The sequence below is a fragment of the Helianthus annuus genome, chromosome 4 (genome assembly GCF_002127325.2).
Source record: "Helianthus annuus cultivar XRQ/B chromosome 4, HanXRQr2.0-SUNRISE, whole genome shotgun sequence".
Lineage (NCBI taxonomy): Eukaryota > Viridiplantae > Streptophyta > Magnoliopsida > Asterales > Asteraceae > Helianthus > Helianthus annuus.
Window position 1 is genome coordinate 134,372,593 of NC_035436.2, and position 18,081 is coordinate 134,390,673.

Genomic DNA, 18,081 nt, shown 5'->3' on the forward strand with positions numbered 1-18,081 from the left:
GCGCAAATGATACACATATTTTTACAAATCCCAAGTATGGAATACAATATTTCATTGGTTTGGCATTTGTTTGATGGTTGAAGTGACATAGGTGTCACAAAAATGTAGCCGAACACCTCGAATAAACTCAAGAACAAACTCATTACTCTGGTAGGGCACATTTATAGTCTCTAACTGAGCCACACTTTATCACTCATAACATTTAGAAGCAATAAGAAAGTTGTTTGATACTAAATCAACCAATATATATTTTAAAATACACAAATAACTTATCAAATTTAACCACAAAATCTTAATTCAAATCACTTCAACATATAACTCGTCTACAAAAAGCAAATACCTATCCTCTGTTTGACGTTTGGTCAACATCTGTTTGACTTTCAGTCAATATATGTTTGACTTTCAGTCACTTTCTGTTTTACTTTCAGTCATCATCTGTTTGACTTCCAGTCAACAACTGTTTGACTTTTGGTCAACATCTCATTTTGTATTTAACAGATGTTTGAATAACTCAATCAGTGGTTTAAACCACTGTTGGCTCAAACTACTGTTTGACTTGAGTTAACACAGAGTTTTGTAGAGTTGGTTGAAACCACTGCTGGGTAAAAACTATAGTTTGAAACCACTGTTCAGCTAAAACAGTGTTTTGTTGAGAAAACAGTAGTTGAAACCACTGTTGGCTCAAACTACTGTGGTTTGAAATCATAATTTTAAGCCAACAGTGGTTTTAACTACTGTTTTCTCCACAAAACACTGTTTTAGCCGAACAGTGGTTTCAAACCACAATCTTTACCCAACAATGGTTTCAACCAACTGTTTTCTCCACAAAACACTGTTTTAACGAAACCGTTTGAAAATTCAACTAAACTAATAGAAAAACAACTCTTCTTTCTGGTTTTAAACATAAAAAGACCCGAATTAGAGAGATACCCAGTTGCGATTTCGAGCTTAACCATATAATCTCTGGTCCAATAGACTTAAAACATCGTCAATTGAAGGGCGAAGAAAGAACCCTCTGCTTGTTCTTCAGCTCCTTCTTTCGAGCACTTCATCAAAACAAAACGAATCAAACTTCACAATCTCTTAAACATGTAACCGTTTGAAAATTCAACTAAACTGACCTGAAAGTCGACATAATCACCTCCAATTCACCTCCACTCTCATAATTTGCTCCACTTTCGACCTAACTTGATACCAAACGAAACCGTTTGAAACACGGTTGGATTTGAGAGAGAGAAAGTGAGTAGATACATGAACACATATGGATATATGAATTAGAAATTCATGTAAAAAAGAAACAGGCATTCTACTTATAAATTGGTACGAATATTCCAAGTAACCAGTAGTAACAATGAATGAATTAATATTAGAAAGTAGACCGATTTTGCATTCCGTTTGTGTTCAATAATAAAATCATTGAATTCTACCAAAAATATTGACAAACTCTCAGCAGCCTGATCCTTTATATACACTATACAGTACTAAACTCCTACTTATCTTATATATTATAAGATTAAATGACAAATGCTAACAATTATCCTAATGATATAAGTAAACAAAAATATTGTTTTATCCTAATTAAATTTATAAAATAAATAATTATTTATTCAACAATAATCACATTATTGTTAATATAATAATCCTTAAGATAAACTTGATTGAAACTAAAATAATCAAGATGACCTTATTTTAACTATAAGGATATAGACTTCATTTCTACAACCGGATGAGCTTATGTTATTGTCATATGTTGCAACCTAGAAATCTCAAACTTTCAAAAATTAAACAATTACCAATAGTTCGAAGATCCTGACACTTTGAAGCACCTTCTTGTAGAATCAAACTCAACGCTTTATTAACACTGGACTGGTGCTACCTGTAGAATTATAGGAAAACAATAGTTTTATGATCATCACAATTGAAGATTGAAAAACAAATTATAGGAAAACAATAGTTTTATGATCATCACGCCGTTCTCTGTTTCTTTCTCTTCCTCCACTTTGATGATCAGCGTGTTCTGGTCCACGGAGATCTTCACATTCTCTTTGTCCAAACTTGGCATGTCGAATCGCAGACTCAGACTCTCATAGTAGTAAACGAAACGCTACTTTATTTACTGATTTTTATGCTACCATATACACATCAATACCTTCATCCTACACTTCACTTATCACAAGATCGAGATCTTCACATTCTCTTTGTCCAAACCTGGCATGTCGAATAGCAGACTCAGACTCTCATAGTAGTAAACGAAACGCTACTTTATTTACTGATTTTTATGCTACCATATACACATCAATACCTTCTTCCTACCTCCTCTACAATCCTAAAAACTTCAACAACTGAAGCTGCTTGCTTCTACTGATTTGATAAAGGTTCCCAGACCTGTAGCATAAATAATATATGTATATTAGTGACATCATGATAGCACATATAAATGTGTTTACACATACTAAATAATTGGGCTTGTTCATTTTGAAACCTCACCTCAAGGTGGAAAGTACGCCCCATCCACTCTATTATGCATTCATGCTGTGAGATCAGTCAATCAAGAATGATTGGTCGGCTTATATTATGAATCTGCATGAATTCAGGATGAAAGAAAGATATCGGTCATAAACTTTATCACAACGAAACCTAATGGTTTATATATACAATGTACTCTATAAGAATTTACAAAAAAAAAAATAATAATAATAATGCTGTGAGATTACTATATAACATGTATCTACGTTTCAACTAACTAATATCTTTAGCTACACATATAATTCTCTTAATTCCAGCAGGTTAATTGAACTTAATGATGTTATTGGATCACCTTGCTCCTTTGTCATAACTCATAACTCATAAGTTCGACGCATATGAAAATTAACCTGCTGGAATTAAGAGAATATGAAAAGAGAAGATTTATCATTGCAGATGAGTTGTATGATATAAAGATATTACAAACAACAAACCTATGCAAGAGAATCGAGATCTAGCATTATAACCCAACATGATTGTTGCTCTGCATCCCTTGTTTAAGTGCAAAACTATTAATTTCTCAACTTGTTCATGACAAGAGAAAGTCCAGCTGCACCATCCAACAACAAAACATAACTTTCTCAAAATTTCATATATTAAACATAAATTTAATCAATTATAATTTTTTTTTATTTAAACATGGATGTAAAAACAACAAAGTTTATTCATTCATTAGGTCATACATACCTAATTTGTTTCGATTGGCATGATTCATCGTTTACTGTGAGTGAATCAGAAGTCAAAAAGAAGAAAACATACATACATACATACATCAATCAAAATCATTCAAGAAGAAGAAAATTAAGATGAAAATAAGGAATGAATGAATTATTACTTGAAGATGAGCATCGTAGTTGGCTGGATTGGTGGAGAGTTCGATTGCTAGGGTTTGTAATTCCAGAGCAGTTTGATCGTCGTCTCCGTCAGAGTCGGAAGAAGTTGTATTGTCCATTGTTAGGGTTTCTTCTTCCATTGCTGCCTGGATTGGATTTGGGAGAGAGGTCTGCATTGGATTTGGGAGAGAGAAAGTATCAAAAGAACTATGTATACACTACCAAAAGGAAGAAGAACATGAGATAGGGATTTGGGGGATTCTCGTTTTCGGTCTAATCGGAGCTACTGCCACCACTCTTGCTGTATGCCTGTTTGTTTCTTTCTACTTATCATCCATTCGTTCATGACACACAGTTGTATTTGGAAACTTACTGATCGATCGAGAAATGATGAGTAGTTGAGCTCAAAGTGTGTATATCAATGGCAGATTTACTTTTTATGGTGTGATCTGGATTTGAGAGAGCGAAATTGAATTTTAGAGAGAGAGAGTTGAGAGAGAAATTGATTGAAGAAGATGATAGGATATATACCTGGAGCCATAATTTTGAATTTTGAATTTAGAGCCATAATATTGAATTGTCAGAGGTTTTGAAGTTTGAATTTTGAATCATCAGTGGTTGATTTTTGGAGTTGACCAGTGGTTTGGATGATCATCAGTGTTTGCCCTTTTGTATGAACATCAGTGGTTGGGCAGACCTTTGAAAAAGGTGAATGTGGGCCACCTTTGAATTTTAAAGTGGGGCAGTGGTTTGAATTTACGATGTCACCATGCTCTCTCTTTGGCTTCCACCTCATTGGTGATGACATAAGAAAAACATTGTTGGACATGCTCTCTAGCTGACACATCATCTTTTCTTATGTCACTTGGATTTCTCCTTTTATAGAAAGTATAGATAAATATAAATTATTATATTATACTTATGTCACTTGGATTTCTCCTTTTATAGAAAGTATAGATAAATATAAATTATTATATTATATTTTTCTGTTATTATTGTTATTGTGGTTATTATTATTATTAATGTTGTTGTTTTTATTGTTGTTGAGACAGTTATATTTTTGTTGTTTTTATTAACTGTATTTCATTACTCGTCTTTTTTTTTCTTTTTATAAAACCATACAAAATAATGATTTATTATATTAACATACGGCTAATCAAAAATCACAACCGATTGGAATAATCCATTTCATTTCGTGTCCATTCCATTTCTTAGTCTATTCCACTCTATTGCTTATTCAATTACTTCGTAACTAACAGACTTTAGAGCATTCTCATCCAAACCATCAAAATATGTGAAGGGTAGTTTTTATATTATAAAGAGTATAAAAATGGTTGTGAGTGAAGGAGAGAGAAAATGTTACTAAATATAATAGATAAATTTTCAAGACTTAGTGGCACTAATTATTTATTCCCACAACTAACTAATAGATGAATTTTCAAGACTTAGTGGTACTAGTTATTTATTCCCATTTTTCCATTGTGAATGACTGAATGTTGTAAAGTCCCACTAGTTGAACAATAGACGGATTTAGAGGCGTGCATAACAAACAAAAAACAAGTTTATGAATTTACCTGATAGACAATTTGACACGTGGACATTTTATTTTCTCGTGAATTTACTTTTTGTTTTTATACTAATAACTATCAAAATAAACTGACAAAACAAAAATAAAAACTTACAACACACCGATCTCACCGGCCAACCTTGCCGGTCCGATAATCTCGCTGGTGTAAGGCTTTATCCCTCACCATCACCATTTCGTTAAGACAAAAGAACACGTTTTTTCAAACTCGAACAAAGTATATGAATTCTCAGGATCAGCTCTGGTCGAAATCTCCAATGAAGTGATCGGAGAAGATGATGGAAAAGAGGATATTATGTAAAGAAAAAAGATACTTTATTATGTGTCCCCATTCATCTGAGTTGATATATAATAATACCACTATACCATTACTGTTATCATATTATATTTTTATTATTATTATTATTATTTTATATGATATTATATGATATAAAAAGAATAAAAGATAAAAAAATTAAAAATCACTTTGTTTGATCATTTATGTCTGAGGCAAGTAGTTTTCTATTACATTTTTATTATTTTATTTTAGAAATCATTAAAGCTTGTCGAGTAAGCAAGGACTGCCACGTGTAGGTTTAACATCGGACGGATGATATAACGCCATGTAGGATACAAAGTAAAGCTGAACCGTAAGATCTGATAGTGGGAACGAAGGGCCAAGATGAAAGTACATGTGGAAGCAGGCTTCATCTGAACCGTCCATTAGGCAGAGAGTAGGCTTCGTGGAGACTGAAATACCGAAAAGATGATGAGATAGGGTACTTGTGTGTGTGAGAAAAAGAAGGCTTGTAGAGAGAGAAAGAAAGTGTAGAGAGAGAAACTGAAGAAGGAGAGAGAGAGAGAGAGATCTGAGAGAGAGTGAATCATATAATCAATCTATATCTCTCTGAAACGAAAAACAAAATATCAATTTTGAATCAATAATCAATCAAATTAGGTATCCGCCGGAGTCGTTGATGTTTTGAGGAATATTCCGGCGACTGTTAACAAGTTAGGTTTCCGGTGAGTTATGTTCGAACAAAGCCGGTGATGATACATACAACAGCAGTAGTAGTAGATCTGACGGTAAATAGATCTAGAAACGTGATTAATGGATAGAAATAGAGAAGGAAGACGAGCTACTAACCTGGCCGCGCTTCCAAACGGTTTATCTTCGTCACGGCGGAGACACCGAAGCAGCAGTTTGCGAGATTCACCTGGTAGGTTTAACTTTCTTCTCGAATTTGTTTCAGATCTACCTTCAATTTGACATTTTTTGAATATTTTGTGTATTAACGGTGCTATGTTTCGAGTTTGATTGTTGCAGATGAAGAAGGAGGTGCGGAGGTGCACGAATCAGGTAGGTTACGAGACCGAGGTGTGGTGAAGAAAGACCGTGGGGAACGAGATCGAGAACGAGAACGAGAACGGGATCGGGATCGAGAACGGGAGCGGTCGAGTCGGAGTAAAAGGAGGAGAGAGAATAGGATGATTCATCATCATACAACAACAGGGAGTAATAGAGACGATGGAGACGATACAACGTCGGAGAGTGTGAATGAAGAGGAAGAAGATGACGACGATGGTGGTGGTTTGCGGATGTTGCATCAGCCGCCGGTGAATCAGTCTACCGCAGCTGTTTCAACGAGTAATCATCATAATCATAATTCTTCATCTTCTCATCCTCAACAGATTCACCACCGGAAGAGTTTTCCTTCTGGTAATAAAGTTTTTAGAGCTGCTCCGGCGGCTGCGCCGCCGGCTTGGAAGGCTGCCGACGAGATGATTGGTGTATCGGTGCCAAGAAAAGCTCGGTCAGGTACCGGAAATATCAGCAGAAGATAACGTTATTAATTTTCCATATAATAAATAAATTTCTTACTTTTGTAGTTTTATTGAAATTTCAGCATCTACAAAGCGGAACCACGAATGGATTTCTGGTGTTGTTGGTGTTGGAGGAACCGGAAATGATCAAATTCACCGGCAATCTTCGGATTCACCTGTACGGCTGGCTTCACCTGCGCCGGCGGCTCCTCCTTCACCTTCATCATCCAACGTGTCAGTTAGAAAAAAGATGGTTTGTGTTCTAAATAAACTGTTAAATCAACAGGCTTTTTTTAAAAAAATATCTCTGATTTATAATTATTAACTTTTTTGCTGCAGAAAGCGAGTGGAGGAGGATCGAAACCGAGACCACCAAAATCGTCATCAAAGTCGTCATCTTCTAATCCTGAGGAGCTTGAAATCGAGATTGCTGAGGTTTTATATGGTCTCATGACTCAGTCACAAGCTCCCAAGAAAGAAATTCCATCCAATGATTCTAATAAGTTAAGTAGTGACACCAAATCTAGAGTTTCATCTCCTATCTCAAACTCAGCTGCTCTACCGCAAAATTCAACATCTTTGTCAACTGTTGGTAGGATTGATTGATTTATCTTTCATTTAAATCTTTTCATGTTGTTCCTGTCTGTAATCGATTATAATGTTTGGTTTTAATGACTTTACAGCACCAAAGAGGAAGAGACCACGGCAAGTATTGGAAAATCCGGTTTCTTCTTCAATTAAAACCGAGATTGATCATCATCAGCAGCAGCGTCACCAGTCTCCGAAGACGGATATTTCTTCTCCTTATTTGGAAAACAGTAGCCCAGCATCTGCTGCTGTTGGTGAGAATGGTCTTTCTTCCTTTGGTTTCACCACTTTGCCGAGTCAGAAGGCGGCTAATTCGTCCCAATCATCGGAACCACCGGTGCCGGTGCCACAGCCGCCGGCGGAAGAAGAGAGGAAATGTGGTGCGGGTGCGGTGTTGACTAAAGAAGAGGTTGAGAAGGAATCTCTTTTGGTCAAGTTAAATGATGGAAATAGTAAAGTTGAAGCTGTGATTACGACAGCTGCATCTTCTACAGTGGCCAATCTGTGAGTAAATTTAGGGATCTGATGCTTTAATTGTGTTTGGTGTGGTGTATTTATTTTACCAAATGATTATCTTCATCCTGCCTTTTGAAGGTCTATTGAATGATTCTGTTTATTTTTGCAGAAAACTGGCTAATCCAGAGAGTCAGAGTAAAAAAGATGAAAAGTTTGAAATAGATCTGATGGTGAGACACATATCAAGCTCTGGTTTTAAGATTTCGGTATGTTGTGTTCTTATGGGATTCTTTCTACTTCCAATTTTAGGCTCCACCTCCTCAACAAAGAACATCTCACGGAAGTGATGGCCGCGATATTGATCTTTCTGATCACAAGGAGGTGGCAATCCAGGTGATGATGCAACTTTTCTTGTGTTTTTCTAATAGGCTTGACCTTATCTTCTGGTTACATTTAGATCTGAGTTTTTTTCTCTCTTGATTAAAGTTGCAGGAAACAAGCAAAATCAGGGAAGATGAAAAGCTCAGGAAGAGTGACATCAATGAGCAGAAAGTGGGGGTTATCCAAGAAACCGGAGAATCATCAAAGCAAGGCATTAATGAAGAAATTAATATCCAACTGAACATTGATTTGAAAAAACCGAACAAGGGTAGTGCGAGTATGGTAAGTGGTAGCAGTAATCCATCGCTGCATCAAGCTCTTAAACATCCACAATTATCAGCTAAATCTGAAACCCACTCCGAAAAGACAGGTAATTTACTGTCAGAAATTTTATATCTACCATATACTCCAAATTTTCAAATCATCTTGATGCTTTATGTTGCATTCACAGCTCAATCCAGTGCTATGCCTATGCCAATGTCTGTGCCGAACTGGCCTCCAGTGGGGTAAGCTTTAAAAAGTCCATTTTTTTTCTACTTAACATATTAAAGACCAAGTCTTGATTATAGAACAATTAGCAGGTATGTGGCGCCTTTGCAGGGGGTCATATCCATGGATGGGAACACAATGGCTTCAGCACCGTTTCAGGTACCGTGCCATATTTTTATTGCTGTGTTACTATGTTTTTATGATAATCTTATTGGATGCTAAATGATGCTTTTATTACAGCCAATATTAACACATCCAAGGCCAAAAAGGTGTGCGACACACTGCTACATTGCAAGGAACATTCACTGCAATCAGCAATTCATGAAGATGAACCCATTTTGGCCAGCTGCATCGGGATCTGCCACCCCCATGTTTGGGGCCAAACCTTGCAATCTGAATGTCATGCCTTCTACTGAGCTACATGCAAACATTCCACAGTCGATACAAGACAAGGGTCAGGCAGTCGGCATCCTCCCAGGTTACACCACTGGAAAAGACACCAAATCTTCCCAACCTGCAACCATCACTGACCCTGCCCAGAGAAAACAACAGGTTTTGCTTCAGCAAACAATGCCGTCAGTCGCTCCCAATAATATACTTGTATGTTGTTCCGCTTTCACTGTCTTGAAGATTTTACAGATTACAAGTACAATGTGCGGGGTTGGAAAATTTTGATTTGTTTTGTTTGTGTTTATTTTGCAGCATGGGCCCGCTTTCATCTTCCCCTTCAACCAGCAACAAGCAGTGGCAGCGGCTTCTGCTTCCGTACGTCCGGGTCCTTCTAAGCTTACAACCAGCACAGCAGCAGGTGGTTTGGGTGCTGCTTCAGGTGCCGCCAATTCAGCCACAGTGACTTCTTCGACTACAGCAGTTGCGCCTGCATTGAGCTTCAATTACCCGAATATCAATGCCAATGAAACCCAGTACTTGGCGATTTTGCAGAACAATCCCTACTCTTTCCCAATGCCTGCAGTAGGAGCCCCTCCAAATTACAGACCCAGCCCTCATGCCCAAGCGATGCCTCTGTTCAATGGCTCGTTCTATTCCTCACAGATGATACACCCGTCTCAAGTTCCACAACAACCCCAGCAAGCCACTCCACCAACTCAAGCTCAAAATCATCACCCCTCTCAGTCCCAGCAAACCCACCAGAACAGTAGTGGTTCTACATCCTCTTCACAGAAACATTTGCAAGCTCAACAGCGGCCGCAAGGTATTGTTGCTCCTGCTGCAAGTGGCAGTGGAAATATTGGGAGTTTGCACAACAGCTATCATGCTGCTGCCCATAAAAGCCGATCACAACAATCTTCTCAGCAGCAGCAGCAGAACCCACACATGAACCCTGCACTACAAGTACGGCACCTTGAAAATGAGGTGACTGGTGGTGAGGATAGCCCTTCAACTGCTGATAGTAGAGTTTCGCGGGCAGCAAACACAATGAGTGTTTACAGCCATAATTTTTCCATGTCGGGTCGTTCTAAAGCCTTCCCTCAGATGGACCACCCTAACGGTGCACTGACCAAGGCGGCTGGCGCGGCTAGTGCCAACTCAAGTGATAAGAAACAACAGCAACAGCAGTCACAACAGCAGGGATTAAAAAGGGGTGGTGTTGAATCATCTCTTCCACCTCAGGCTTTTGCAATGTCTTTTGCTGCTCCTATGAATGGCACCACTGGTAACATATCTTCTATGGCTCAAAACCATGCCATTTTCCAAAGCTTGCCGGAATCATTACGACAAAGTTATATGATGGCAGCACCTACGGCAGCAGCCCACCAATCTCAACAGAAGGATTTTAGAATATCTGAAGAGGCTGCTAGAACCGGTCATGATTCTTCCAATGCTGACGAGGACAGAAAGGTCAGTTCAGGGTTGACCGCAAAATCCGGTCAGTCTATTGCATTTTCTAGACCAGATCTTGTTGCAGACGCCTCTGGTTCTAATAATCGGTCATCTCGATCTCCTATGTCATCCTCTATGGGAGCAGCTGCTCAGTCTTCTCATCCCTTAAGTGCTCATTATCAACCGCAGCAACATGCCCTTCAGCTTCAGAAGCAGCAACAACAGAACCAGAACATGAATAATGCTCGGGCCAAGAACCAAGCGTCAAGTAATGGAAGTGCATACCCAGAGCATTTGATAACTTCATCTTCTTCAATGACTGCCAAGTTCCCAAACTCCATCTCATCTTTTCCGCTCCAAACCAGCAACACCAGTAGCTCGCCGGTTCAATCTCCTCAGTGGAGAAACCCAGCGAGAGGTCCAACCACGTCTCAAGTTCCATCTTCTCTTGCTTCAGCAACCACCACATCTTCCCTCAAGAACAACCTTCACCAATCCCAACAACAGTCAAGTAGGTCACACCCACACCCACACCAACAATCACATACGCAGATATCTTTTGGTACAACCACAAGTCAGAAACCGCTGTCTACCGCATCGGTACAGATGCAGAATCAAAATCCTAGTAGCAATAGTGGTAACCAGTCTCCATCTCCTCCAATGCTGGTTGGCTCTCCTACAGCTTCCATATCTAAGGGCGTTGGTGGTGGGACCAGTCAGGGTTCTTCTTTGTCATCATCTCAACCGGCCAAGAACTCTCCTGTAGTAGTGACCCAGAGATCTTCACCAGGCATTCTAGGTAACCCCAACAGCTCAAATTCTACGAAATCTCAACAACAGCTACAACAGAAGCAAACATTACATCAGCAGAAAGTCCAGGCAATGATGATGTACGGTCAACCTTACATGCAAGTTCAACAACAGGCTCAGGCCCAAGCTCAACAACATGCCGCCAGCTCAATGTCACAAGCCCAGATGATGATGTACACTCATCCTATAAGACTGCAGCAGCAGCAGCAGCAGCAGCAGCAGCAGCAGTCGTCATCGCAGCAATCATCTTCAACAGCCATGCTGTCACTTTGCCCACCCGTGACACATGCAAGTACCACCACTTCCGACCCTGCCAAAGCAATTGCAGCGGCGACCAGCATGATGAACCATCCTCAGTATGGCGCTGCAGCTGCACAGTCGTCCATGCCTGCTGGATTCCCTCAGTACGTTCACAATTCCCCTGCTGCAGCTGCAGTTCAGGTCAAACCTGCAGAGCAAAAACAACCAGCTGGTGAGTAGGCTTGATTTTTTCGATTTTTGTCAAGTCTGGGTGGTTCGGTTTTTATGTATGTTGAATACACAAAAAAAATCAGTTTATTCAGTTTTAAAAGTAGTTGAAACATTTAAAATTCTTTATTTTTTCTAGACTGGAAAGTTAAATAGTGCTTGTTTTCAAATGTGAAATCGAGTGAGGGCATTAAATCTGTAAGGAAAATTTTGAGCAGGAAATGACAATTTGCGTGTGTCTCAGCCTGAGAAGAAGTAGATGTTATACACACGGCAGAGTGGTGCTGTTTGACGGGCCGGTCTCATTCTGTGAAGAAAGCAGGTCAAAGTTGCGGATCAAAGTTTTTGACAGGATCCGGGATCGAAAACCTCCATGTTCTTGAAGTTTTGCTACAAATGATGTATTGAAGGGGGGGTTTGGTTGGTGGATAAAGAAGTTTGGTGCTTCTTTGTGTTTAGGTTTTAGTCCTTTTCTTGGGGGTTTCTTTTTGGTGAATTATCTCCTTTTGAAGGGTTCAAGACAATAATAATGTTGCTGGACATATATTATATAAAAAGACAAAAGGGAAGGGGTGGGGGTTGCATATATTTATATTATTATATATTTTTGACGCACATGAAAAAGAGTTAACCCTTTGATTTTTATATGTTTAATCTTTTGGTTGATGCTTTTCTCTGTTTCATTTTCGAATCTTGTGGTGAATATTGATGCATGTGATGTTGATCTTTTGGGCTCACCAAATTAAAGTGGTTTTGGTATATTCATATTTCCAACATATTCTCACCAAGTCATTGATCAAACAATTCTATAGCTGAGATAAACATGGTGATACTTTTGTAATTAAATAAAAATTATTCATGGCTAGGAGGGGTTAAAGAGAGAATCCATGATTGGTTTTATTTAACAAATACGAGAATGTTTTTTTTTTTAAAAGGTGTAACACGCTTAGGGTGGAGGGTATTGTTCAATCATTTAGGCTGTTTGAGTTATTCTCTAGCCAGTAATGCTATGTCAAGTCTTCATTTCACTCCTTATTTTGCATTCAATTACTGGCAATGGTTTAAATATCTAGAGAGTAGTAAATAATTTAACAAAAAAAATTATGATTAGTTGAAAGGGGTTGAGACCCACCATTAAACCCCCCTTTCTCCTCCTTCCCTCCTCTTCCCGCATCAGTGAGTAGTCACCGAAATCACCACTCCCCACTCACTGATTTGAAGCCGGCAATCGTTCCCCGTGCAACAAACTTGGTCCCCGCCATGATACCGTGTACCCTTAGCGATATAACTGCTAAGTTATTGTGGCGTTTTGATTACGCATTAACAAATTCCTTTTGCTATTAAACCCATCATGTACATGTGTCATCTACTATTGCTTCTCACATTTATTAGATGAGGTCAACTTTGTGCTGAAATCGTCACACGCTGTCCTTCATTAACCATTCTTGGTAGTGAATATAGATATGTAACAATGCATATGATGTTGCTCCTTTGGTGAGGCTCACCGAACTGAAAGGTTTTCGGTATTCATATATCAATGATATTTTCAAATTTCAACACTTTTTTAGTAGTTGCATGTCGGGTTATTAATAATTTTAGTCAAATCAATCATGTTGTTAGTTCTAAGAGCACATGAACTAATTGGTCTTAAAATTGTTTGATATTATTTGATTTTCTTCTCATGTAATTATAAAAATATAGTTTCTTTTTATACATAAACCAGTTTTAACGTAAGGGGTTGAATATACGTATCTTGTAAAACATCATCTACATCCGAGTGGTGATTTTGAATTCATTGATTGTAAAATCGTTGTAAGAAATGGGTCACAATTATAATAAAAATATATAAATAAATATAAAATTGTAAAGATACTCTCTTTACATATTATTTGGGAAATTGTAGTACCCGTACCGTGTACAAATCCATACAAAATTAAATATGAAATACAACATATTTAAATAATTCGATTCAAATCGTTGTCTTTGACAAGAGCTTGAGAAGCGTCTTCTTGTATAATTTCTGCCACGAGAACTTGAACCGCGTCTCCTTGTGAGATCCTTCTTGGCTGCAAAGATGAACAAACTGATGTTGACGGTTGTGGCTGAGGCACGTGTTCAACACGCTTCCCTTAAAACAGATTTCGCGCCTCTACTAAAGACGACGCGTCTGTCTCCCAGGGTACAACAGCCGAAGCAGTTTGTACTGCCGGAGAAGGCCACGCGCCCGAGGTTACACCGGATAAAAACATAGTGTTAGACCTTTTGGAAATTAAGAATAGAATTGTAGTTGAATCATGTAGAGAAACTTATCTCTATATATTCCCAACATATGGGTCAAGTATTTCTTCTTCAAGAACTCTTCATGCATAACTTTATGTCTTCTACTTGTATTCTTCCTCTTGTAGTTTTATATATCAACTTCTCAAGTTAGGCACATAGCCTACTTTTAATACAAAATACATGGGTAGAGATAACTCTCACTTAATTAGAGACATAAACTCTAATAAAAACTAATAAGTTGACATAAAATAAAAACTCTACTTAAGAGTTTATGTTACATATGAAGAGTCTACTACTTAATTAGAGATTTATTAGAGACATAAACTCTAATAAATACTAATAAATTGACATAAATCTCTACTTAAGAGTTTATGTTTCATATGAATAATCTAGTAAATAATTATAATTTTATTAAATTATAATCTCACTAAATTAATATCCATTCATAATATCTAAATTTCCAACAATCGTCATCGTTCACGTTATTTATCATGCGATCCAACCATAGATGTTTAACTAAATCCGCTCGAAGATCCAAGTGTGTGTCCTTGTTCATTAGAATAGTTTTTTTCTCGGCATATGTTAGAATTGGGTTTGGCGGCAGAACGATATCGTCATAGTCGGCACAAATGGCTCGGTCCGTTTCCTCCAAAATCATATTATGTAATATAATGCAAGCATACATTATATTTCTCATTTTTTTTTCTTTTCCTATATGTGTGATGGTTGAACAATGACAATCCATCGTTTCTTTAACATCCCAAACGTCCGTTCGATGTCTTTTCTCGCCGACTCGTGTTTTTTCTTGTAATACAAGCGCCTTTCATCATTAGGGCATGAGAAGGTTTTCATCAACATGACCATTCCGAATATATACCATCAACAATATAATACTCGTACTTGTAATGCACATCATTTGTATAAAATGATAAATCCGGTGCAACCCCGTCTATGACATCAACTTGTAAAACAACAAGGTCATTGTTTACACTGTCCATACCAAAGTACGCATGCCAAATTCATAGATGATTGTAAAACAACAAGATCATTGTTTACATTGTCCATACCAAAGTACACGTGCCAAATTCGTAGATCTTGAAACCCGACTGCTTGTAGCATTAGGGTTGGACCATCGTGATCACCTAAGGTGTGTTGGCCTTTCCAAGCAGTTGTACATGTCACCCAATCCCAATGCGTGTAATCAAGGCTACCTAACAGTCAGGGAGAACTGTGTATTCCTTGATGGGTCGCGTATAAAAGCGGGATGTCACTGGAGGTCGGACTCCTCAAATATCGCCGTCCATATAACTTATGAATATTTAACGATAATACTATAAATATACCTTCACAACATGTGTTGACATGTCGTATGATAGTTGACGAATGGAGGCCGTACATTTTTGCAATACAGAGAATTCAAGTTTACACCTTTGTTTAAAAAAATATATGTTCGCGTTCTAAATCACCACTAATTTGCAAAAAAAAAAAAAAAAAAAAAAAGACGACGGCTCATACGAAAGGGACGTCAAAATTGTTGATCATCATACAACAAGTTGTTTAAAAATAATTATTCACCAAGCGCGATGTGGTCCTCTAGTACTCGGTTGTGATGATTTGGCTTAGTCTTTTAAAAGTTGAGCCGCCTCCTGGGCCGCAATTAAAAGCAAGTCATCGAGTGTTCTCGAGTTGGAGAGTCGATAAAGACTCGGAGTGTGATGACATTTTCTAAAAAAAATAGATTTTGTAGAGATTTTGAGACAATATATAAGACTGTGGTATGGAAGGAATGAAACATGTGTGTATTTATATGTTTTTCAAAAAAAGCTATTATTTTTTAAATCCTACCGTCGCTAAAGGGTCAAAGGGAGGGGCCCCACAAAATCATGCCCTTGAGCCTTGATATTGGGGTGGCGGAGGATCAATAACGTCCCCTCAACAACGCTTGGGAAATAGACGAGGGGCGCTATTGAATGAAATCGTGCAAGGAACTCCGACTCATACCATTTTAAGTGAAAAAGTGGATCAATGAATCCACGGTTGATGCACGATTAAGACCATATCATCAACATCTGATTCATGACCTACTTTTTTCTCTCTCTTGTTAGCTATTTTAGTACTTTCATTCTCATTCTTTTGACCAACCTTTGAAAAATTAACAACTCAAAACATAATAAATCATTGTTTTTTTTTTTTCTGTGACACATTTCTAACTCTAAACTATTTACTTATTATATTATAGGTTAATCTTTAAAGGCAACCCATGCCAGGTAAGGCGGGCCAGCGAGCAAGCTGGCCAAGGTTACGGAGAACAAGGAACAGTCAGGCCTTGTACACTAGCAAAACAACCCCAAGCGACCAAGGCATCCCGAGAACCAGACGCCCCTCCCCTCACGTTGCCAAGAAAACACGCTCAACGATTTGGTATCTCGTACACAGACTCGGACACACCCTAGTGACCTGGCTTCTCGCATAATGTAACATTTCCATTTTTTTATAAACTAAAATAAAGTATATAAAACTTATATTATTAAATGGGTAGATTACGAGTAAGTTAACTGTTAGAAATATGAGTTATCTAGACGAACATGTGAACCGTTTAATAATTAAATAATAAAATATATTACAATTGACCTTACTCCGTTTTTAACGTAACTTAGGTCAAAATGTAGATAAAACGTTCTAATGACATATTCATTGTTTTATAAAACGTCATATTTTAGAATTTATAAACGATAAATGAGTGAAGCAGTTGAATTAATTATAATAATAAAATAATAATAAGATAAACTTAACATATGAGAAATATTGTGTGTGTTCAAAAGATCAGAAGGAATAAAAAGTTGACTAATTTTAACTTGGCTTTCAAGTTGAGCCTTCAACTATAAATAAAGAGGTGTTGAGCATTCTAAACTGCTTCCACTTTCTCTCCCACCCTCTCTGCTTTTATATATACACCCATTTTTTTTAATATTACATCCATAATCCTACAAAGCTCTGCTCCGTTGTAAGTGTTTTAATCCCTAATCATTGATTCGATACCCTGTTTGATCGATCTTGAACCCAGCAACGGATGTCAAGGTGCTGCTTGTATAAGGTTACACTTTGTTAACTACGTTGGGTTTTGATCTCGTGATGTATCGATAAAGTTAGGTTGGGTTATTATACTAATACGTGTGCATTGTATATTTTATTAGGAACTTAGGAAATTATACCAAGAAATATTACCAGGAGACTTTTAGTTAAACCCTAAAGTTACAAAGTGAGTCATTCTTCTTTTTGTCACATTATTGTGATACATTTTTACTTAAAATGCTTTGCAAAACGCTAAATATTTTTCAGTTATACTTACAGTGATTAAGTTTTTGTATTCTGAAATTATTGCCAATATGTGGGGTTTTGTATACATCACTAGTCCACAATCACCAAGGGTGTGACAGAAACCGTTACTATTGGGTGGCATGACCCAAAGTAATATGACCACGAGCACAGGGGATTTTCCTCAGTCGCATACTGTGTTGAATAATTGATAGATAAACATTGTAATTCCCCTTGATATTGAAAAATATAACAATGTGTCTTTTTATAAAACAAAATGAACTCACCAGTATTTTTCGTTGATCAAAATGTTTTTAAACATGTTTCAGGTGATTACTGTAGATCTGTGATACGGCAACAAAAAGGCTTCAAGAAGTGGCTTATTTTATAAATTAAATTAAGAAACGTTGTTTATGAATTCGGGTTTATCCCTTATTAAAAACTATCTTTGTAAAACATGGGTTTTATTCCTATTTGTTATAAATATAATCTGGTGTTTCTAAACTCTGATATTTTCCTAACTACGATCCTGATGAATTTTTCCGCTGTAATGTTTTCAAATAACCACCGGTACCACCTGTAACTGGCTCACGGCTCCTGGTCTCAGGGTGGGGTTGGGGGCTGTCACACATAACGACTTGTGATTTTGGCCCAACACCTCGTGAACATACCCCAACGACTAGCAAACCTCGGAAATTATGGTGCCCG

The 18,081-nt window shown here is 37.6% G+C and overlaps 1 protein-coding gene and 1 long non-coding RNA gene across 14 annotated transcripts; one reads left to right on the forward strand and one right to left on the reverse strand.

Moving 5' to 3' along the window:
* Positions 1-741: 741 nt before the first annotated feature.
* LOC118491361 lies at positions 742-3,830 on the reverse strand. Of its 5 annotated transcripts, none has more exons than XR_004891464.1 (9): positions 3,359-3,830; positions 3,211-3,244; positions 2,958-3,073; positions 2,488-2,580; positions 2,314-2,385; positions 2,150-2,208; positions 1,794-1,876; positions 1,122-1,187; positions 742-1,046 (listed from the first exon to the last, which is right to left on the reverse strand). It is a non-coding gene; the product is annotated as an uncharacterized LOC118491361 (long non-coding RNA). The 5 variants fall into 5 exon arrangements; XR_004891465.1 differs by having other exon boundaries at positions 1,122-1,183; positions 2,303-2,385; XR_004891462.1 differs by having other exon boundaries at positions 2,303-2,385.
* A 1,865-nt stretch (positions 3,831-5,695) lies between these two features.
* Positions 5,696-12,449, forward strand: LOC110936826 (protein TIME FOR COFFEE). Of its 9 annotated transcripts, none has more exons than XM_022179228.2 (13): positions 5,696-6,140; positions 6,248-6,739; positions 6,828-6,997; positions 7,084-7,336; positions 7,428-7,836; positions 7,958-8,018; positions 8,098-8,181; positions 8,275-8,539; positions 8,621-8,675; positions 8,748-8,817; positions 8,899-9,258; positions 9,361-11,782; positions 11,997-12,449. In XM_022179228.2, exons 1-13 carry the CDS (start codon positions 6,032-6,034, stop codon positions 12,035-12,037), a joined length of 4,791 nt encoding a protein of 1,596 aa, XP_022034920.2. In that variant the 5' UTR covers positions 5,696-6,031; the 3' UTR covers positions 12,038-12,449. The 9 variants fall into 9 exon arrangements, with proteins under 9 accessions (XP_022034920.2, XP_022034924.2, XP_022034922.2 ...); XM_022179232.2 differs by having other exon boundaries at positions 12,023-12,449; XM_022179230.2 differs by having other exon boundaries at positions 8,281-8,539.
* Positions 12,450-18,081: the final 5,632 nt, after the last annotated feature.